This window comes from Phascolarctos cinereus, unplaced genomic scaffold (genome assembly GCF_003287225.1).
Source record: "Phascolarctos cinereus isolate Bilbo 61053 unplaced genomic scaffold, phaCin_HiC Scaffold_4;HRSCAF=312, whole genome shotgun sequence".
In the NCBI taxonomy this organism is placed as follows: Eukaryota; Metazoa; Chordata; class Mammalia; order Diprotodontia; family Phascolarctidae; genus Phascolarctos; species Phascolarctos cinereus.
In genome coordinates, this window is record NW_027555847.1 from 545,397,390 (window position 1) to 545,421,134 (window position 23,745).

Sequence of the window (23,745 nt, forward strand, 5' to 3'; positions counted from 1 at the left end):
CTGCAGTTACTTGTCATTTAAAGTTGGCCATATAGCCTTGAAGGAAAACTCCTGTGTGTTTTTGAGAACCTGAATTGGTTTCTTCACATTACATCTTCACACAAGAGAGCACACACATACTCACATAGTCACCTTAATGCCTTACATATACATTACCATCCTTTGCTCTTCTTCCTTCTTCTTCTCTGACTATTCTCTTATTCTCACAGTCCTGTCCTACGCTCCTTCATGTCACAGCAGTAGGGACACTGCCATGAGCACACTGCTGTTGTAATGTTCTTTACTCTCTATGTGTTCTTCCTCAAAATAACCTTTCAAGGCCAGGGAGAGAAAGCAGGTGGTTCTGGGAGAAAAAAAAAGTTTCATGGTTTATAGAAAAGTGGAATGGAAATGATGCTGCATACCATTCTTTACCCCTTCTGTGCAATATGAGTGAAGAAGTTAGATAGGCTTTAAGGTATCTCAGATGATCTGTTTTGTATCATGACTATTTGTGTATTTATCTTCCTTTTCCTTTCCACCTACACTGTGATTATAAATCCAATATAGTATTTTCAATACTGAATAATAAGCCCTCTTCTGTCTCCTTACCACTTTGCACAGAGGCCAATTTTTTTAAAAACACCTTTTATTTCAGTAAGTGAATTTCTGTTAAATGCATCATTTGAGTACATTTCATTTAAGACATTTTTAAGAGTAAACAGTTGAGTTATCCTGTTCTGAAATTATACTAAGGTTTTAGTTTTAATATTTTGTAATGAACTTTGTGTGAATAAGGTTCCCCCCCCATTAGTGATAGTTATCTTTGAGTTTTTATGTTAGCTAGAAATAGCTACATCATGAACACATTTTCACTTTTTAAAAATCACACATTTGAAATGAGTTTTTTGAACAACCATGCTAACCTGTAACAAAGCATTCCCTGTCAAAGCCTTTATGAACGATGTCAAATATGTAGTTAAGAACAAGGCCAAAAACACTAGGTTAGAACATTTTCTCCTCATTATTGCTTCCTTATGCCATGTTAAAACAAGCTTAATGAGGGGAACATTTTTGTATAATTTACTTTATATTTTAATAGCTTAGATAAAATTTTAATATCCCAAATGGGAATTTAGCAGTTACCTTCTGCCTATTTTGTTTTATTTTGTTTCACCTTTAAAAAACAATTATCCTGGAGGAGGTAGAGATGTAAAATATGCATTTACTTTGATTGTAAATGTTTATTAAGTACTGCATAAATTAAATACTACCAAATTCTATGTAATCTTTATTTGAAATTTTTAATAAAAATTTAATAAAAAATTTATCTAAATTAGTATTTAGAATGTAGAACATTTGGATGGTGCCATCTTTATTGCCTCTTTTGAACCCATACATTGGAGGCTGTTTATAATGCATATTGCTGAGTTGCTGATGAGATGTGGATTACTTTTCTCTTCTGCTTTAATTTTAACTGTTTTTACTATTTATTAATATCTGTCAGTAGGCAGGCAGAAGAAACTCCAATTTGTCAAATGACCTACCTATCTTTTTTTTTTTTTGGTGAGGCAGTTGAGGTTAAGTGACTTGCCCAGAGTCACACAGCTAGTGAGTGTTATGTGTCTGAGGCCATATTTGAACTCAGGTCCTCCTGACTCCAGAGCCTGTGTTCTATCCACTGCTCCATGTAGTTGCTCCTGACCTACTTATCTTTAAGAAGCTAACAGAAAAGTTAAAGAAAGGAGGAAGTTAAAACTCATGGCTGAAAGTAAATGAGAACAATTTTTTTTTAATTTAAGGTATCATAGAAACACCAAAGATCACAAACTCAGCTATTTGGCTTATTCCTTTATCTTCCTTTTCCTAGCTAATTCTTTTCCTGGTTTTGTCTGTCTTTATTATCCATTTATCAGCCTTACTTCCTTTTTGTGTTTCACCTATATAATAAAACGTTTAATTCAAAACCTAAGTTTTTATTCAGGAATCTATGCCAGTTAAACTTGTATCTCATTGCCTATAATTTAATTAGAACTATATCATAATGATAATTGTATACATTATTTTATTTGTTCTTCAACAACTTTATTGTAGTGGAGTCCAAATATTATTCCCACTATCTATAATTATCTAATATTACTAGTTAAAAAAATCTCAACAGAATCTGTTCATATGGAAGCAGAAGTGACGCATGACATCTGTTTTAAACAAGCAGGTGTACAAATATTTCTACTGCTAAAAAATATCTTATTTTGTATGTAAATGCTGACTGGTCATTCCCTGACAATTAAACTCATCTAAAATGAGAAAGATACTGGTTTCTGATATATTTTTTAACCTTTGTCCACAGACAATAGAAATTCTGTAATAATTTTATATTACCATATTGAATATTTTCAGTTTGTGATTATGTAAACAGATGGTTTTATTGTGTTAAAAATGGTCTGCCAAAAAAACCTGACCCATATTTTATTGTGGAATTATTGTGGAATCTTAGTTCTTTAGCAACTTGTTGATCATCTTAACATCAATAATAATGACAGTGGTTACCTAATAAGAGAATAAATTATTCAACAGACTTATATTTAGATGATCTTTATTTTTTAAATGTTGGAAGTTCTGCCACAAGTTCTCTGTAGGAGAAATATGCTGAGAGCAGCAGAATCCTGAAGACTGTAAAATCCCTGCCATTCATCTACATAAACACAAGATAGTTACGTACGGTCATTATTATCTTTAGTTGGTCTTCTTGCCTCAAGTCTCTCCTCCTTGCACTTCACTTTCTAAACAACAGCCTAAGTGAATTTCCTGAAGCTCTAGTCTGACCTTGTCACTACTCTCTCAGTAAACTACGGTGGCTCGCTTCTTGGGTCAAATAGAATCTCCAACTATGCATAGAATGGTCCAGAAAAACTGGGCTTCTTTTATTGTTCTTTATACTTGACACTTCATCTTTCTGTGTGCTGACTGTTCCTGGTGCATGGAATGAACTCCTTTTTGGCTCCTATCTTTCAGAATACCCAAGCATTACCACTTACACAAACCTTTTCCTGATTCCTCCAGCTGCTTGTTCCTTTTCCCCAAATTACCTACATATTGTTTTCCATGGCTAGAAGGCAAGTACTGTTTTACTTTTGTTTTTGTAGCCCCAGAACCTTGCACAGTACCTAGCACGTAGTAGGTGCTTTAATCTGTGCTGATTGATTAATCAATATTTTAAGGATTTTCTTCAGTGTACACTTCCACCAACATAGTTCTTAATTCCTCTATGTCTTTACATGGTCTTTGACAGTTTCTGTGCCTAAAAAAATATTCATCTCTTGTGACCAGCCTTGTCACGAGCCTCTCCAAACCTAGCTAGTCTGCTCTCACTTGACAGATATATGTATGTATGTATTTTTTTTCTTTCTCTTTCCTACCCTCTCTCCCTCCTTTCCCTCTCTTGTCCTGTTCTCCCCACCCCCGCCAGCCCCTGCGTGTATATATTTGGTGTAAAGCAAATATACAAAAAGCTTAGCCCAGTTCCTCTAGACAAGCACTATGGGTCAGTTTGAGTGCCAAAGAACAATTTGAATATTTCTAGTGATACCAGATTTCTCACATTAAATGTTCTATCTGTACTTGTACAGGACTCAGTAATACAGAATATCAAGACATAGAATATTTCTGTACACAATTCACTTATACAAAAAGTACCAGTCAAGCAGTTCACCAATGGATAAGTTCAGCCAAATAAATCCCAGTAAGATATTTTAGAATAAACTTGATTTTCTTTACTAAGTACCTTGTTAGTCTCCTCAGGAAAGCCTTTTGGTTTTATGCTTGGCTTTTTGTAACCACCTAATAATAAAACCTAAAATTAACCATAATGACTTCGAAATGAAATTTGACTACTTAGCATTAAGTGTTTCTATATTTTCTTTTAACTATGAGAATATATGGCTATGTTAAAAGTAAACTAACACACTTTTATTTCTAATGTAACATTAGCTTAAGATCACCTCTTTAAAATGAGATTTGATACATTTTTCTGTATCATATATTAGAATATTTTACTATGTAGACTATCAAGGGATGGGCCGTGCATGATTCTTCCTTCTGGGCAGTATTGAAGTCAACAATGTGTAAAATGTCCCTGCTTGCATTGGTATTATTTTTCATGCCTCTTATATCAAAATTATAACAAGCTTTGATTGCAGCTGCCATATATTGGATTTGCATTTGCATTCCCCCCCCAATGTCTGACCTTAGGTTAGTTGCTTAATAACTTTGGGCCTCAGTTTTCTCATCTCTAAAATGAGGGGATTGTAAAATGAAGTGTATTAGTGATGTCAGACTCAAATAGGAATGGGCAACTAAACTGTCTCTGCAGGCCATATATTGAAAACCACATGTTATCTAGATTCTGTTGTGTTTTTATTTATTTTGTTAAATGTTTCCAAATTAGCTTTTAATCTGGTTTGGGAAACATTGCATATTGCTGGCTTCACTGAACCCGAAAGCCATGTGTTTGACACATCAGGACTAGCTGATCGCTTTTAGCTCTGAATACTATGGCCTGACTTCAGGTTAAGCTGGTGAAATGAAAGGTCCTAAAGGACCCAGCTCTTTCACAAGAATCCCAGCAGAAGAGCACTAAATAGAATAGTGATCAAGAAGAATAAAGAGGAACAGTAATAAGCTTTCTCCATCCAGTCCAAAATTTTTCAAGAAGACAGAAGTCTGTGGAATCACAAGGGCAGGCTAGGTTGAAGACAGAATAAGCTCCAGGAAATAGGGCCTGAAGCTTATGGGTGCTCAGAGAAAGACACATAACAAAGGAAATGATCTCTGATGAACATGTCCTGAAACCTGGGAACTCTGTAAGCAAGGATGGAGATATCTTTACAGGGAAAATTGGGGGTGGGAGTGGGAGTGGGGAGAGACAATCAACACAAGCTCTTAGAAATGAGCCCTGAATCCTGCAGGATTTGGACCCTAAGAGTAGTATTGACGGACAGAGGCACTACCATTGTCCCACTTCATAGTTCACTATACAGGGAAACAGGTCCTATCAGTATACATTTCAGAGCACTTGGGGGCACAGCAGGAGACGTGTGAAAATAGAAAGAACTACCTGTCATTTCCTGTAAGAAATCCCAAATAGAAAACAACCAGGAATATCTTAGCCAAAATTCAGAACATCTCAGTCAAAGAAAATACTTCAAGCAGCCAGAAAGTTCCAATACCAAGGAGCTACATACCAGATCACACAAGACTACACTGCACATACCACAAAGAAGAGGAAATCTTGGGATATGGTCTTCAACAAGGCAAAAAAACTAAGTATTACAATTAAAAATTATTTATTGAGAAAAAACTGAGTATAAGCCTCCAGGGGGAAATGCGGCCCTCTAATAAATGAGAACTTTCAAACATTCTTCATAAAAAGATCAGAGTTGGGTAAAATCATTAAAGTGCAAATACAGGAAACCAGAGAAACTTAGCAAGGTAAAATGCCATTTAGAAATTAGAAGGGGTTAAATGATGATAAAATACTTACATTCTAATAAGTGAATATAAGTGAATAAAATGTCACTGTCTCAAAGGTTCACAGAAAAACAAACATGAGGAACACAACAGAAGGGAGTTCAGAAGGAAGAATGGACAACCAGGACAGTTTTGAAATAAACACTTAGAATTTATTATACACTTTTTTTTTTTTAGGCAGTTGGGGTTAAGTGACTTGCCCAGGGTCACATAGCTAGTAAGTGTCAAGTGTTTGGTCTGAGCCGGATTTGAACTCAGGTACTCCTGACTTCAGGGCCAGTGCTCTATCCACTGCGCCACCTAGCTGCCCCTTATACACTTTTTTTTTTAAGGCAGTTGGGGTTAAGTGACTTGCCCAGGGTCACGCAGCTAGTAAGTGTTATGTGTCTGAGGCCGGATTTGAACTCAGGTCCTCCTGACTTCAGGGCCAGTGCTCTATCCACTGCACCACCTAGCTGCCCCCTTCCTTATACTCATTTTAAAAAGCGGGAGACATTAAGTGGACATTGACAGTTATATAGAAAATCTTTTTTTTTGTGTTGTGCTATACATATGGAAATGATATCTCTTTTTTGTGTTTATGTGTTTAGGTTTAGAATAAATTTTAAAAGAAAGACAAACATGGAACTTAGGGTAGTTTGGTTCTGCCTTGTTGATTTTGAGATGGGAAAGATGGGGACAAAACAAAGGAGGAGTATATTAGTGAAGAAATTGAGAAGAGGGAGGAGCTTAGTGTTTCTCACATTTGAGGTGTATGAGATGGAGAAGGGAGTAAGGATAGATAGTCATCTCACAAACCTCACTCTTATCTGAATTAAACAAAGGAGGGTTCAACACATGTACTCATAATTTGGCTTAAAACTACATTAAACTCAATATGGAAATAGGCAGAGACAGGGAAATGAGAAAGTCATGTTTTAAGAGGAGTGGTAGAGTTAGAGATGAAAATCAGTACAGACTAAACAAACTTCAACTTCAGAGGCAGGATCATAAAGGGATTATTAAAAGGAAAGACGTATAAGAACCATGGATTGGAATGTGGGTATGTTGAAAAGTGGAGGGCAGAAGAGTGGGAGAAGAAAGTTATGTGAACTTATGATATAATGCTTTGCCCAAGGATGACACTGGTTCTGTTCAACTTAACCTACAGATTTTAGTAAAAAAAAATTCTCACAGCAATCACACATTAATAGTTAGCAAAACAGTGGGCCCACAAATAATAGCAAGTGTTTTTGTAAGGTTGATTTCCTACAGTGTAACCATACTGATGGTCTCTGTGTCCTTTCTTTATAAGCCATTCAGGAGTGGGCTGTATGACAGGTCTGAAACAGCTGCTGATATAACAGGACAGAATGGGCAGGGATCCTTCAGTCGCTTCTGTAGTGGGCTTTCACACATTCATATTTTAAGAAACTAATGGTGACATTCAGTTCAACATACATTTATTTAGTAGTTGCTGTCCTCTGACTCCAAATCTGATGCTCCTTAGACTACCGTACTTTACTTCTCTTCACATTATCATAAGTAATTTTAAAGAGTTACTGGTCATCTTTAAGTGTTAGCATGTAGTTATATCATGGGAATAAGTGTCTAGTTAATTTTGATAAATGTCTAAAATTCATATCTTTCATATGTCTATTTCATGGATTTTTAAAATAGGAATCTATGAATTACTGCCCTGTTTGTGTGGGTACATTAATATCTGAGTTAGTAACTATATAAGAAAACATGTAAGAACACATTAACTTTTTTAAAAATAGATTTTTATTGATATTTTTGTTTTTATGTCTCCCAAAATTCCCATCACTTTATTCCTCCCCCTCCCAGAGAGCTACCCATCATAACAAAGAATTTTTTAAGAGAGGAATAAGAAAAAAAAATCAGTAAACCAATTAGCACATCAAAAAAAAATCTGACCTTATATACAATATGCCGTACTTATCAACCCTAAACCTCTGTAAAGGAGCTGAGAAGGATGTGTGTGCGTGTTTTGTGGTTGATCTTTCCATTCACGATGTTGTAGTCATTGTGTATGTTGTTTTACTGGCTCTGCTTGCTTTATTTTGCATCAGTTCATGTACATATTGACTCTTGATCAATTGATAGGTTGATGACATCTTAGGAGAAGGGAGTGATGACAGTGACACAGAAAAGAAGAAGCTAGAAGAAGAGGGAGAGAAACCCCAGAAGGGTGAAACTGAGAATCTTGGAACAAAAATTGAACAAAGACCGGGATCATCATCGTCGAGTGAAAGAAGCCTGACAGGCAGTATACCCAGGTAAGAATTCTTTATGTGAAAACAAAAAGAAATTGCTAGAATTTAATGATGTGAGATTTTTTGCTTTGTTTTATGTTTCATTTTTTTAAGATTTAAGTCTGAAAATCGTTTATTCTTTCAAGATTTTTACCTGTTAATAGTATAATCACTAATTAACTTGAATTTCATTGAAATTATCTCAACTTTCAAAAATAGAAGCTGGTTATAATCTCATATAAAAGAAATACATGGTAGTGTTTGATTTTTGTTTACTTAGAGCAGATGTTCACTGCACACTGTATTTACAAACAATAACAGATTGACAGAGATGAGATGGTACAGAAGGGAATGTTTTGCGGTTAACAGTATTCCTCCAAGAGATTAACTACTGTTACTCCTTCTGTGTCTGTGATAGTCTTGTGGATCTTCTAAAAACTGGGATTATTAGCTCCATCTGTCTCCTTTTCCAACTTTTTTTTTCTCTATGAATGAAGCTAGAAGACATGAAGGATTTCAGCTAAATGGAAGGTTAGTTCACAGGTTCACCTTATACAGATGAATAACAGAACTGAGATATTGGTTTTATGTGGGAACCAAGGGCCACAGCTAACATCATTCTTTTATTTGGTGTCTCTCTCTCTCTCTGCAATACTGGAGCTTAGGCAAGGGGACAACCATGAAGCTATTTGTACTTTATTCACCAGCATGCAGAAGATGAAGTAGAAATATTCTTTTTAAGTCCTCTATACCAAGTCAACCTACACTTTTAATACTTGGGTGGAAGGTACAAAATCAGAATCAAACTCAGTATAAGAAATGAGTTCATAGCACGAACTGTCAAAAAAAATCAAATGGTTTGTTTTACAAAGGAATGTATGCAGCCTAGGCAGGTAGGTGATGTTGTAGATAGAATGATGGATTTGGAGTCAGGACAACCTGAGTTTGTATCCTACCTCAGATGCTGTTTAGCTGTTTGACACTGGGCAAGTCACTTATGCCCTCTCAGCCTCAGTTTCCTCATCTGTTAAATGAGGCTAATAATAGCATTTACTTCACAGGATTGTTGGGAGGGTCAAATGAGATAATATCTGTAAAATACTTTGCAGAACTTAAAACACTGTATAAATGCTAGTTATAATAATAACAATTATTTTTATTATCATCATCCACAAAGTCATATGTACTCTCTTCTCCTCTTCCCCTCCTTTCTCCTGCTCCACAATAAGTTACTGAAAGAAATTATAGAATTCTAGTTGGGAATTTGGAGGTCACCTGGTTCTATCCCTGTTTAAAGCATTTATCCCTTCTATAACATCCTAGACAAATGATCAGTCATTCAGCCCCGGTTTGTAGATCCACATGTCAGGAAACTCATCATCTCCCCAGAGAACTGATTCTGTTTTCTGGTAGCTCCTCTTGTCAAGAAGTTTTTCCTGACAAGGCAAAGTCCATGATCACAAACAGTGACTTGGTACATAGAATAAATGTTTTCTGAATGAATGGACTGTATTACAACAATGGAATAATACTGTCTAAAAGTCCAACTAATATCATTAAGTCCTAAAGTTTAAGTGTCTATCTTCATCTTATCTGAAAGTATACCTTTTCAATACCTCATTATCTAACATTGTGTCTCTATTCCCCTTAGTGCAGCCTAAAACATAGATATACATGTGAGTATAAGGGAGCATGTAACGTAATTTTTACCAAGTTAACATAAGGACAGTGTGAGAAAATTAACTAATTTTAAACTTTGTCTTAAGTAATAATATCATTTATATAGTGCTTAAAAGTTTCAAAAGCACATTACAAACATTATGTCATTTGATTACTACAGTATCTCTTAGAGGTAGATGCTGTGATTATCTCAACTTTACAGATGAGGACACTGAGACAGATAGGTTAAGTGGTTTGCCCAGAGTCACACAGTAAGTGCCTGAAGCTGTACTTGAACTCAGGTCTTCTTAGCTCCTAGGTCCAGTGCTCTATTGAGTGCACTACCTAGGCTTGCACAGTAATATTTGAGGGTAGGAAGAGCTACTAAAAAACCAAAGAGGAAGAAAAAACTTACTGGCTTTATTAATTCACCTAAACCCCTTTGCAAGAAATAGTGGGGAACTAGGTGAGAGGAAAGCAGTAACACAAAACATTCTTTTCCATTGAATGCTCATAAGTTTATCAGGAAATTCAGGTACTTTTTGCAGAACATAGTAAGGTTCCCAAGCATCTAGGAGGTAACATTCATGACATAAAGATTTGGGACAGTAAAGCTGTCCCTCCTAGGAACATGAAGAAAAGATGATGAAATGTATACCTTTTAGGGCTGCCCAATGCAGGCAAGCTGCTCTTCTTCCATTTGGAGAAGTTGTCAGGAAAAAAAAAGTTTTTGTAGAAGTTGTTGTTGCCATTGCAAGTTGTTTCTTCTCTCCTGGTGAGTCCATTGGATAAGGTGGGCATTTTTCATCTAGAAGCAATTGTACTGATGCTTTAAAGCAATATATTCTTTGAGTGATATTTCAGTAAGACCTTGATTAATGGTTCTGGCAGAAACCTCAGTATGGATTTGCTTGTTCTCAGTGCCCTGCTACGCTGTATAATACCATGCAGGGGATAGAATTTCATTAACTCTGTTGAAATCTAAAGAACTGCTAGCTAAGGTTTTTCAGTTGCATACAACTATTTTTTGGTTGTTCTTTCTAAATTTACATAGATTTCAGCACTTAAAGAAAGCTGCTCAATCTGAGCCTTAATATTGACTTTATTTATCCTATAGTTAATAGTAGCTCTCAGTCAGACTTGTCTTAACGCATTTATCCAGGCTTCAGAGTGAGTAAATTATGTCATATTATTTTCGGAAAAGAAATTGCTAAATCAAAAAGAAAAAATGAGATTCATAAATCCTTTTCTCAAGTTCCAAGTTGATAATTCCTTTCCTTTGTTTCCTAAGTTATTTTTTACAAATGATAGTTTCAGGTTTACATAATCACTAAATATAAGAGACTATCAATTCTAGAGCTAGTTGTATCAGTCAATCAACAAGCATTTATTAAGCACTTACGATATGCCAGATACCATGCTAAGTGCTGGGGATCTAGAGAAAGGCATAACCAGGGTCTTTGTCCTCAAGAAGCTTACATAGTAATAAGGGAAACAATATATAAACTAATAGATCCCTAGAAGATACACACAGAGTAGAAAGAAGGTAACCATAGAGGAAAACGGATGGGGGAGGAAAGGGTGGGGCACCAAGAAAGGCCTCCTATATAAGGGATCATTTGAGCTGAATCTAGAAGGAAGTCAGGGAGGTCAAAAATAGCTTTCATGATTTCACTTATCTTTCCTTGTCTTTCCAACTGCATTTTATTCCCTAATGTGCTGTAGTACAAGCTCTCAATCACCTTTTTTCTTGGACTATTGCAATAACTTTCTAGATGGTCTCCCTACCTCAGCTCTCTCCCCACTCCAATCCATCTTGCACTCAGCTGCCAAAATGATTTTCCTAGTGTCATTCCACACCTCCTATGTAAATTCCAATGGCTCCTCTTTACTTTCAAGATCAAACAAACGAACAAAAATCATTCATTTGGCATCTCTAGCCCTCCAGAAGCTGACACCTTCCTACCTTGACAGTCCTAACTGTTCCTTACATGACATTCCATCTCCCAACTCTGCACTGTTTCCCATGCCTGGAGTGATTTACCCTCTCATCTCTTGTCCCTTTCTATGGATTCCTTCAAGACTCAAGCTCAAATTCCACCTTCTGCAGAAGGTGTCTCCTAGGCTGTCCTGTCCCCACTCCCTTGCATCTAGTGCTTTTTCACTGAAAATTATCTTCCATCTTCTCTATATGTATCTTATATATACATAGTTATTTGCATGTTGTTTCCTCCATTAGAATGTGAGTTCTTCAAGAACAGAGATCCTATTTTGGTCTGTCTTTATATCACCATAGCTTAGCACAGTATCTGGCACAAAATAAGCAGTTGAGAAAGAGCTTATTAACTGATTGACAATTGTAATTTTGTTTTTTTGTCATCTTTGCCAATCCAGTGAGTATGATGTGGAATCTCAGAATTGTTATAATTTTCTTTTCTCTGATTATTAGTGATTTGGAGAGTTTTTTCATTAGGCTATCAATAGCTTGAACATCTTTAAGAACTGACTGTTCCTATACTTTGACCATTCGTGTATTGGGGAATGATTCTTGTTATATGCAGATCACCTCCTTGTGTATCTTGAATAGGAGGACTATCTCAGAAAAATGTTGTACAAAGATTTTTTTCCTAGTTAGTTCTACTTCTAATTTTAACTAAATTTCTCATTTTTAATTTTTTGTTTATGCATAAACTTTTCTATTTATATAGAAATATTTCTTTCCTTAATCCTCTGATTGGTTTATTGTATGACCTCTTATTACCTGTGGTGTACTGTGACTAACATAACAAATTTATAGATTACCCTCATCACCACGGTTATAGAATTTTCTGTATCATGATTTAAGAGCAAAATGAATAGTTCAGTTAATGAAGAATCCAGGTTTGACAAAGTTGATACAAAGATAACGTGGGACAGGATGTATGGGGAGTTATTCAGGATTTATCACAGTGCATAGTTGAGCTAGTCTTCTGTGACACTCAAGAGAAGAAAGCAAAGCCAGAGCAGAAGTGATGTTCTAGAATCTAGAACTGGAAGTAGCAGATGAAGAATGGTTTTTAAAGGAATGAGAAAGAGGGGAGAAATTGAAGGATAAGAAATCATGATCAGAAAGAGGAATTTAAGATTTCAGAATCAAGAAAGTAATACAGTTACAGATGATGAACCCAAGTGTGGATAGCTAAACTGGACATGTAACTGACTCAGAGGATATGACTAGTTTTGTTACTTTGTACTGCCAGAGTGGTCTCCAAAAATTTTTCTGTTTACCATTCTACTGACAATGAGTGTGGATCCTTTTTTTTTTTTTGCATGATCCCACAAGTATTTAGTCTTAATTTTAATTATTTTTGTCAATTTTCTGGGTTTCAGGTAGTATCTCAAGAATTGTAATAATTTGTATCTCTTTGTTAGTGAGTGAACTCTTCTAAAATTTATGTTAAAACTTTCAACTACGTATCCATTATGCATTAGGAATTCCCTTTGTACAGTTTTAAGGTTTTCTTAGTATTTTAGATGGTTTTTTTCTGCCATCTTTGCCAGAAATTCTTTTCCCAGTCTGTTTTTAAAAATTTTGTTGTTTTTGGTTGTATAGAAATTTTTTTTAATTAAAGCTGACGAAGCATATCTGTCTTGTAGATTTTTTGAATAGAAAGTCATATCCATTCTACATTTGAGATAAACATATTATTCCTTTTTCTTCTAAAAACTTAACCATCTGGTTTCATGGAAGGAATCTTTCTAGATGGCCCAGTTTTAAATAGCTGAATACCACAATTTGTATGTGTGTGTTTTTAAGTCATTTTAAATGGAAATTTTTCAAAAATGTGTAATTTCACTTCTCTGCCATTTTAAACAGAACATAATGAGCTTTATAATAGCATGGAATTTGGAGTTTTTGTTATTTGCCATAGTAGGGCATTGTGTTTTAAGGCAACTGTGACTTACTTTTTGTTGTTGTTGTTGTTGTTGAGTCATTTTCAGTTGTGTCCAGTTCTGTGTGACCCCTTTTGGAGTTTCCTTGGCAAAAATACTGGAGTGGTTTGCCATTTCCTTCTCCAGCTGAGCTCATTTTCCAGATGAGGGAACTGAGGCAAAGAGGGTTAAGTGACTTGCCCAGGGTCACATAGCTATAAGTATCTGGGGCCAGATTTGAACTCAGTCAGATGAGTCTTCCTGACTCCAGGCCCAGCACTCTATCCACTGGATCATCTACCTGCCCTACCTAAAAAATATCAAATAAAAGGAAATCTAAAGGAGTTGGGTAGGTAGATACTGTTGTACTCAGGCTTAAAACTTGCCTACTTCTCAAATATAAGTGTATAGGAGTTTGAGGATCACCAGATTGTTTCAAGTTACTAACAATGCTTTCATTCAAAATCAAAACAGATTCTTTGCATGTAGAGTATTTAACAAATTTGTGACGTTTTTAGCACTTAAAAGTGATTTTTCTTTTTTTAAGAGCTATCGCACGCTCATACTAAAATTCAGCTTTAGTTTTGAACGTAAGTGTTCTAGTTGCCTGCACATCTTGCTGATTTCACATTGGCAAGCTGTTCTGTAGAATTTTTTAATTTCACTTGAATTCGACAATGATTTTCTGAATGATAGATTGAAGGACATGTGGTTCTTTGTTTGCACATGCATAAGTTCCTTAGCCAAATCAACAAATATTTAATTGCCTATTACATGCAAGATACTGTCTGGGACACTGTGCTATGCCCTTAACAGAAACTGGCTTAGACAAAAATTATTTTGGTATTTGAGAAGCATCTGTCCATTTTATTCTAGTTGAAAGTTGTCATACTATGCTATTATAAAAACCCCTGTTTCCTGCTGACTGAGTTTTGAATATTCAGTTCAGTATTTAAATATCTACTCTTTGCCTAATATAGTTCTAAGTGTAGTGGGATAATTTAAAATTCTTAAAAATATGTGTATATAGACTCCCTCCTTAAGATGCTATTGTGAGAGTCATTAAGAAAGTAAGATATAACATTCTAGAAGAATTAGATAACCATATCCTTATTTGGGTGTTTGTTGTTGTGAGGCAACATGACAGAATTGTTAGAATACTGTACTGGATACAGAATCAGCCAAGAAGTGGGTTTGATTGAATCCCATCCCTGACACTTATTAACTGTATGATCAAATCGTGTAGCCAAATTTTCAGTTTGCCTTCAAATTCATCATCTGAAACTCCAGTTTGTTGTCTGGAAAAAAGGGATAATGACACCTGTAATGCCTACAGCGATAACGATAGAGAGGCTCCAGTGAAATGATGAGATGGTGTATGGAAAGTACTTTGTAAACTCCATGGAACCATGGAAACGTCAACTTTTTATTTTTAGTAATTCTGTAGGCCAGAGAAGAGACAAATAAATGGTAGCAACTTACAAATAATTGTTCAAATAAACATGTTCCCTCAAAGATTTCATTCTCAAAGAACTAGAAAATTATAACTTGGACACTGTGTCCTTATCTAGTACGATGAAAACAAGCTAGCCAAATTACAATAGTGGCAAAAAGGCTCCATTACTTAGCTCTGGCCTAACAGTCGATTTTCTCTCATTCCTTTTCATCTCAAACTTCTGAAGGAACACTCAAGTGACTTGAATAATTTATCTAATAAAAAACAGCACTGTAAAAACAAACAACTTTGAAAGCCTTAAGGACTCTGACCAACCATGTTCGCAGAAAACCAGTGCTGAGGCAGTGCTACTCACTGACAGATGATGAAATCAAAATGCATAATGAAACATACGTTTGTGAACATGGCCACTAATTTAAAAAAAAAAACAGGTTTGAGATGTGGAAGGAAACAAGCATTTATTAAAGTGCCTACTATATGTCAGACCCTGTACTAAATATTATCTCATTTGATCCTTACAGCAACTTTGTAAAATAACCACTTGAGATACATGCTATCATTATCCCCATTTTACAGTTGAGAAAACTAAGGCAGAGAGAAGTTAAGTGACTTCCCAGGATCACAAAGCTGGTAAATGTATAAGGCCATATTTAAATTCAGGTCTTCCCGATTTATCACCTGTGTCACCTATCTATGGTATGAACAAAAAATGTGAGGCCTAATAGCAGGAGCTTACAGGCATCCTTTCTGGACACTAATAAGCATGTTTCTGCCGAAGTAAATTAGACTCAATATTACCATATATTTCCTCATTTATATCTTTTAACAATAAAATGGGATCCATCTATTCAGTAAATATTTAGCACCTATTCTGTACAAAGCACTGTATTGAGGAGGAAGATAACAAAGTTTGTGATCATAAGTAGGCTATATTTACATGCCCTTCACCTTACCTTCTCTAATCGGATTTTTAATTTAATTTTTTTTTGTTCTGAACTTGACAAACACCCCCAAAAGTAAACATTTCCATTTACAAAATAGAGCATTTAGTATGCTTTTAAAAGTGTATCATAAATTCAGCATGTTATTTTAGAAACTTTCGTGTTTGTCTGTTTCTTTCAGAATTTACTTCTATTCAAACTATTTTTAATTAAATTTTATATTTCTCAGTTGTCAAGCTTTTATTTTTCTCTCTCACTTCCCCCATGCTACCTGGGGAAAAAACCCAACTCTTTGTAACAAATAAACATAGTTAAGCAAAACAAATTGCCTTATTGGTCATGCCCAAAAGCATATATCTCATTTTGCATGTTAGCCCATACTTCTGTGTCAGGAAGTAGGTCCTCATAGTATGTCTCTGAATTGTGATTGGTCATTGTGTTGATTAGAGTCCTAGAGTTTTTCAGAATTGCTCATTTTTGTAATGTTGATATTATGAATTGTTCTCTTAGTTCTTCTCAGTTCACTTTTGCCACAGACCATACATGTCTTCCCAGGTTTCATTGAAAGCATCTTTCCTCGTGTTGTACAGCACAATAGTGTTTCTTTTCATTCATATATCATAATTTGTTTACCCATTCCTCCAGTTGATGGGTACCCCCTTAATCTCTAGTTCTTTGTACCACAAAAGTAGCTGCTATGTATATTTTTGAGCATCTAGGACTTTTTCCTTTTTTTTTTTTTTTTTTAGGCAGTTGGAATTAAGTGACTTGACCAGGGTCGCACAGCTAATAAGTATCAAGTGTTTGGTCTGAGTGCTGATTTGAACTCATGTCCTCCTGACCTCAGGGCCGGTGCTCTATCCACTGCACCATCTAGCTGCCCTGCTTTTCCCTTTTTTTTTTATTTCCTTGGTGTAGTGGCCTAGTTATTTGCCTAATTATTGTGGGTACTACTTAGTAGTATTTCTAGGTCAAAGGGTATTCACTAATTAAAAACTTGGGGCATAGTTCCAAGTTGTTTTACAGAATGACTATCTCATTTCACAAATCTATTGAGAGGGCATCAGTGCTGTTTTCTAACCACCCCTCTAACATCATAATTTTTATCAACTTTATCAGTCTGTTAGATGAGGTGGAACCTCAGATTTGCTTCATTTTGCATTTCTGTAATAGTGATTTTTGGAGCATTTTTCATATGATTATAGGCAGCTTGGATTTCTTCCCTGGAGAACTGTTCATATTCTTTGGCCATTTATCAATTGGAAAGTGTTTCTTATTCTTATAAATTTGAATCAGTTCTTTATGTATCTCAGAAATGAGACCTTTATCAGAGAAACTTGTTGCAAAGATTTTTTTTGTAGTTAACTTTCCCTTCTAATTTCATTGAATTTGTTTGTGCAAAAACATTTTAATTTTGTTTGTTTCCCTTCATCTTGTTCTCTTAAACTTTTTTTCTTTTTGTACTCTTCTCCCTCCTCCCCATACCTAGAAGAAGAGGGGAATAAAACAGGAGTGTACTTCAGCACACCAATGACCTACATTGGACGTAAATAACTTCCACTCCTAGCCCCTCTTGTCTTCCCCTCAGCCAGACCCAAACTTAAGAATTATAATCAATGCAATGACCAACTCTAATACCAGAGGGCCAGTGCTGAAGGATGCTATGTGCACAAGACAGAGATGATGGACTTTAGATATAGAATTAGGCATCATTTTTGGACGTGGCCAACATGAGAATTTATTTCACTTGACTATGCATATTAGTTGCGAGGGATGGGGTAAAGGGGAAGTTTTTTTTTTTTTTTGCTTTTTAAAAAAAATTCAGGGCAGCTAGGTGGCACAGTGGATAGAGCACCGGCCCTGGATTCAGGAGGACCTGAGTTCAAATGCCGCCTCAAACACATAACACTTACTAGCTGTGTGACCCTAGGCAAGTCACTTAACCCCATTGCCTAGCCAAAAAAGAAAAAAAAATTCAGTTGAATGATAGGGAGAGAAAGGGATTAGATTTGCCAAAAGAAAAAAAAGAAAAGAGGGTGTTTGAAGGATTTTTTGATGCACAGAAGAGAAACAGAAGGAAGGCTAGAAGAAAACAGCAAAAAACAAGACAGTTTCAAAAGATAAATGTTGAATATATTATATACTTAAGAAGAAAAGCAAGCTGTACATACCAGAGATTCACATTTTTGTATACCATCAATACTCTTTCTTTTCTACTTTGCGTATGAATAAACTACTCATTTTATTTGGTGTTGCATTTAGAACAAAAAATAATTTTTAAAAAACTCATACTTTCATCAGAAGTTTACATGCCTTTCCAAAAAGCATTTCAGTCAGTTATTAGCATTTATTAAGCTTCTACTACCTGCCATGGACTGTGCTAAATTCCAGGGAGACAAAGAAAGGCAAAAACTAGTCGCTGGCCTTGAGGAGCTACCATCTAATGGCTTTTTGAAATGCTTTGACCAAACCTTCAGAATACCTCTAGCTGTTGCTACTAATCAGAGAGTTTACCAGAGGGAAAGTTATGTAAAAAAGAAATTAATTACATTTCAAAGTAAAATTGTGGGGTAGGGGCAATAAATAGTCTTGCCTCAAGTGGTAATTTCATACAAACAAATAACAGCAGTCAACTATGGGAATTATTATCTAGATATCTGAAGTTTTGATGAATCTATCAGTAATAGGAGTCATGATAAAACTAATTATTTGCTGAATTTAATCATATAAATTGGATAAGTGGATTATATAGGGATATATAAAGAAATTTTTAAATGAAAACATTAACAGTGTGTGATGTGTTCAAAACTTCTGATTACTCAGTGTTACATATGATTTTGTTCTACTACATATGTCATTTAAAAGTTCAAGTGGAACAAATAAATGTTTTGACATGCCACTTTCTATGAATTTTTTTCTAAGAGTACAGATCTTACTAACATTGAATGCAGTTCTCCACACCGATAAAATCACAAAGGGTTTTTAGCAAGGCACACTGAATATTATATCACAAAGGGTTTTTAGCAAGGCACACTGAATATTATGTCACTGAAGTACCACTGACCCATCATGTAGTACAAAAAAATAAGGTCTTTAGGAGACAGAAATTACCAAGGGTAGGATAGTTCATCCAAAAGCAGGAAAGGGAGGATTAGACCGTTATGAGATAAGTTAATCTTACTCTAATTATGTGTTGTTGCCATAGTAATCTTACTCCGCACGAGACCAACATAAGAGCCCAATGTAAACAAGAAAACTTTTTTTATGTTTTATTTGACAGAATTTCACATTTTTAGAAATGTTGCCTATGTCAGCAAAGAAAATTTATATGTACATGGCAATTTATTAAAATTTTTAGTAATGCTTTAATTAAAATTATAATAGCATTTTATAGTTAATTGCTCTCTTGATTGACCTTCTTTTAGTTTAATACAGTTTTTCCATATCTACTTTCCCAAAGAATGAATCTTGTGGCCTCCAGATTTTAATGCTTGAGAAAATGTAATAGTTATAACATGAACCAATTTAATGTTCATTTCAGGATTTTCCCTTTTGTTGGCCTATAAAACTTGTTTATTTTATTACAGTTACACCCAGGAACATTTTGTGGGAAATTATGATTTCTAGGATATTAACCTCAGAATGTTGGGGATAATTCATCCTCTCATCATACTATCCGGAATGTACTTATGGAGAACAGTTTTTAATTCATGTATTTTCAGTATGTTCTAAATTTGTGTGTGTGTGTGTGTGTGTGTATATATATATATATATATATATGTATATACACATAAATTTCCCCAATTACATGCCATTTTTAAACATTTTTTTTAAGTTTTGAGTCCCAAATTCTATCCCCTTCTTCCTTCCTTCCTCCCCTCCCCCATCTCTGAGATGGTAAACAATTAGATACAGGTTATACATGTGCAATCATATAAAACATTTCCATATTAGTCATTTTGTACAAGAAGACTCAAAATGAGTAAAAGAAAGTGAAAAATAGCATGCTTCAGTCTTAGCAGTCACATACCTCTCGCTACAAAAGACATGAATACTAAGCATAATGTCTCTGTTGATGCCTTATATTCTACCATGTTGGGAAGATTATTAAAATATGATCAAGATTCAAATGCTTCATATGGCCATGATCAATAACTTAAGTCTTTGTAAAGTGGGTCAGTGGCTTACCTCTGATTTATGCCAAAGACCTCAAGCCAGAGGACAGTTTCCCTTTTATAAATTTTGCAGAGTGAAAAACAAAGAATAGGACGGTGTAGATGATATCATGGGTTTGGGGCAACATGATTGGTTACAAAGCTGAAGTGTGGAGAACAACATGATTAGTTAGAAGTTTGGTTGGTTGTTGTTGTCCTTTGTTCTCCAAGAGGGCCAAAATGACATCACTATGTTAAAGTCAAGTTACAGTGTGTCCAACTGTGTTTGATGGACCAGTACGAGCTCGGAATGCTCTACCACAGGTTGGGCACAAAAAGTCCATGTGAACATTCTCTAAATTTATTCATCTCGTGTTTCTTTTGAGCTACTTCAGTTCTGCTTTGCTCATGGAGTACAGCACCTGTTTTGATGCTGGCACAGCATGCTAGGTAGTCCTGGAATTGACAATCAATTCCAAAGTTCTTTAAAAAGACCTTGAGAGTGTCATATTGTTTCTTCTGACCACCTTATAAGCACTTGACTTGTGTGAGTTCTCTCTAAAGTAGCTTTTAGGCAAGTGTACATTTGGCATATGAACAATGGGGGTTAGCAACAATCCTTCTTCCCTCCTGAAAATCTATCTAGGTGCAAGATAACAAAACCAGACATCCTTGAAGGATAGTGTGGTGGTGTAAAGATATTAGACTCAACTCCCTGATGTTCACACACATTCCCCAAAGTCAGTTAAATTCCGTGAGTCAAGAATAGATCACTGATTAGAACTTAACCCATTATAGACCTTCTGAATCTCTGAACTAAGTTCAGAGACAAAGAATAATCACTTAAGCAATTACAGGACAAAATCAGTTGTGGGCCAAAATCAATTGCTTATAAATAGGATCAATAAAAAAAAGATATAGAATCAGTTCAGTCTTTTCAGTCTGACATAAAACAATTTACTTAAAAGTTTGAGATAATTAAACCTGTTTATTTGAATTTTTATTAATAGTAATAACTAACATATAGGATCCTAAGTAATTTGCTTAGAGTCACAGAGCTAGTAGTATTTTAGGCAAGATTCAAACCCAGATCTACCTGGCTCTAAGACTATCATTCTAATATAGCATCTTATCTCTACCAAACAAGTATTTGTAAACAGTAATCCCCATTGTACACTTGAGATAGCAACTTCTTTTCAAGACTACAGTTATTGTGCCATAAGTTAGAGGGAACTTCTTTGTCCTTCCTGTTGGAACTCCAAGTATTCAAAGAGACCTGTGATCTCATTAATTTTGGAGACCCTTCCAGCAATACAAATCACAACCTGCCCATGACCGTACATCCTATGTACCCGACATTCTTGGAAGCCTTCTTTCTTTCTCTTAACATCACAGGGGTACCAGTGGAACGCTTTTGGCTGTCCATTTGTAACCTTGTGCTCATGCCACATCACCATCTTCTTTTTCTGCCAGAAAGTTCCTTGATGTTGTCCTTTACTCCTATTCTTTTGAGTTCCTTGTTGGATATATATTACATACTTCTAGAATCTACCATTCACCTTTCCTCTCCCCTCTGGGTACAACTCATCATGAGGTCTTTGGAGGCAGTTTTATACCATATTTTGCTGCCATAAAACAAAACTGACACAGTATTAGCATTGAAGATATGGACTTCTGCTCTCATGGGAAGGTTGGGATCAGTAGAAGAGTTTTGCTATTTGCCTAATACAATCCACCTCACTCAGCTTTTGAACTCTGGACCCAACTAATTTCCATTTTTTCAGCCTCCCCCAGGTATATCTTCAATAGAGCTTGGACAAAATCTAGGGGATGAGCATCCAAATGCAGTTTGAAATATGGCAAATAGACATTCTTCATCCACTTAGTCTTTCCTGTGTGAATGAACAGGCCAACTCTTTGGGTGACTGTAAGTTTCTTCCAGCAGGTCCTGTAGCCAGTGTCTTGCAGTTAGGTGCAATCAGCATAATGTCATTGATAAACACCACTGAGAATGAAATTGACCACATTTTAATAGACAGGAAAAGACTTGCTATTAATGTGGGAGTTATCTATGAGTTAGCTGTCTGTGTATAATTAGACCATTAGCTTATCAGAGCTAAGATCTGAATTTATTTAATTAAAAAAAAAAGGAAGAAGAAGAATGAAAAAAGATATATTATTCAGTTAAAACCATTTATCTTCATTATATATTTTATATGAAGTAGATTCTAACTTAGATTTGGAAATTTTGTATATTTTAGCTGATGAATCAAAATATCTATACTGTTATTTAAAAAAAAGCTTTGAGAAAGTTTCCACACATTTTCATTTTTAACACATGAAATAGTAATCAGGTTCAAAAATCATCCTCATTGGATTTCCAGCTGTAAAGTGGCAGCTCCCAGTGTGAGACATCTGAACCATGAACAGTTAGGAAGACACAGGAACAGTGGTAGATTGTTCTCTAAAAAGAAAACTCTGGAAATGTATATAAATGGATATACTAAAGTTATATATATTCTTGAAGTTTTGTGGGGTTTTTGTTATCTAAGCTTCTATTATTTAATTTTTCCTATATGTGTGTCTAAGCACATCTAGTTCTATAAAGAAATCTTTTTTTTTTTTTAGGCAGTTGGGGTTAAGTGACTTGCCCAGGGTCACACAGCTAGTAAGTGTCAAGTGTTTGGTCTGAGGCCGGATTTGAACTCAGGTACTCCTGACTTCAGGGCCAGTGTTCTATCCACTGCACCACCTAGTTGCCCCTGAAATCTTTATTTTTTTTTAAACCACAAATTCCTCCATATAGCTTTCAAACACAAGCAAGGGCTTATACTTAAAATGTCCATTACTCCTCATTCATTTCATCTGAATCCAGTGAAGCCCTCATTGATTCATTATATGATAACAGGAAAAGCCCCACTCATAAGAATTGCTTCTTCTGGGTAATAGAATTTGGGTAGTAGAATCTATATATAAGGCAGCTAAGTGGAGCAGTGACTAGAGTGGTAGGCCAGGAGCCTGGAAGACATGAATTAAAATCCAGCCCCAGACATTTATTAGTTGTATGACCCTGAGCAAGTCACTTAACACTCCTGTCTGCCTCAGTTTTCCTCATCTGTAAAATAGATATTAATAGCACCTACCTCATAGGGTGGTTATGAGGTTCAAATGAGTTAACATCTGTAAAGCACTTAGCACAGTGCCTGGGACATACTAAACACATAACAAATGCTTATTCCCTTCACCCCCTTTACCTGGGCCAGTCCTTTTTTTAAAAGGTCAGTCTGTTTAGATAATAAAATATTAAGACCAATGATAAAAATACTGCAGAAAAATTTGTTAATAATGATTGTTTTAGTACTTAAATTGTTTAAATCGAAAACATTAGGAATAAGTGGATTTTCATGCAATGGAAGAAATCTTTCATTGTGAACAATCATATATCATGTTTTCCCATATGTGCTGTTAGGGAATGGCATCTACTCTAAACTGAATCAGAAAAATCATAAGATCGTAGGATCATACATTGGAAGGGATATTGTTCAGTTATGTCCAACTCTTCGTGATCCCATTTGGGGTTTTCTTGGCAAAGATACTGGAGTGGTTTACCATTTCCTTCTCCAGCTCATTTTACAGATGAGGAAACTGAGGCAAACAGGGTTAAGTGACTTCCCCAGGGTCACAGGTTAAGTGTCTGAAACTGGATTTGAACTCAAGTCTCTCTGACTCCAGGCCTAGCATTCTATCCACTATGCCACATTTCCTTGATAAATTGAAGAGCTTAGACATCTTCCAGCTCTAAATCTTATGATCCTATAAATTTTGATAAAACTAATTGTACCTTCACCTGTGTTTAATCT

General features: G+C 35.4%; 1 protein-coding gene across 3 annotated transcripts in view; it reads left to right on the top strand.

Moving 5' to 3' along the window:
- The window catches only part of CTDP1 (CTD phosphatase subunit 1), a 167,037-nt gene that overhangs the window by 101,751 nt on the left and 41,541 nt on the right, over nucleotides 1-23,745 (top strand). For 2 of the 3 annotated variants that reach the window (XM_020986907.2, XM_020986908.2), the window contains one exon: nucleotides 7,615-7,787. In XM_020986907.2, coding sequence (XP_020842566.1) covers nucleotides 7,615-7,787 — 173 coding nt within the window. Of the gene's footprint in view, nucleotides 1-7,614; nucleotides 7,788-23,745 lie in introns of those variants that run through there. The other variant, XM_078153555.1, reaches the window with a different exon arrangement.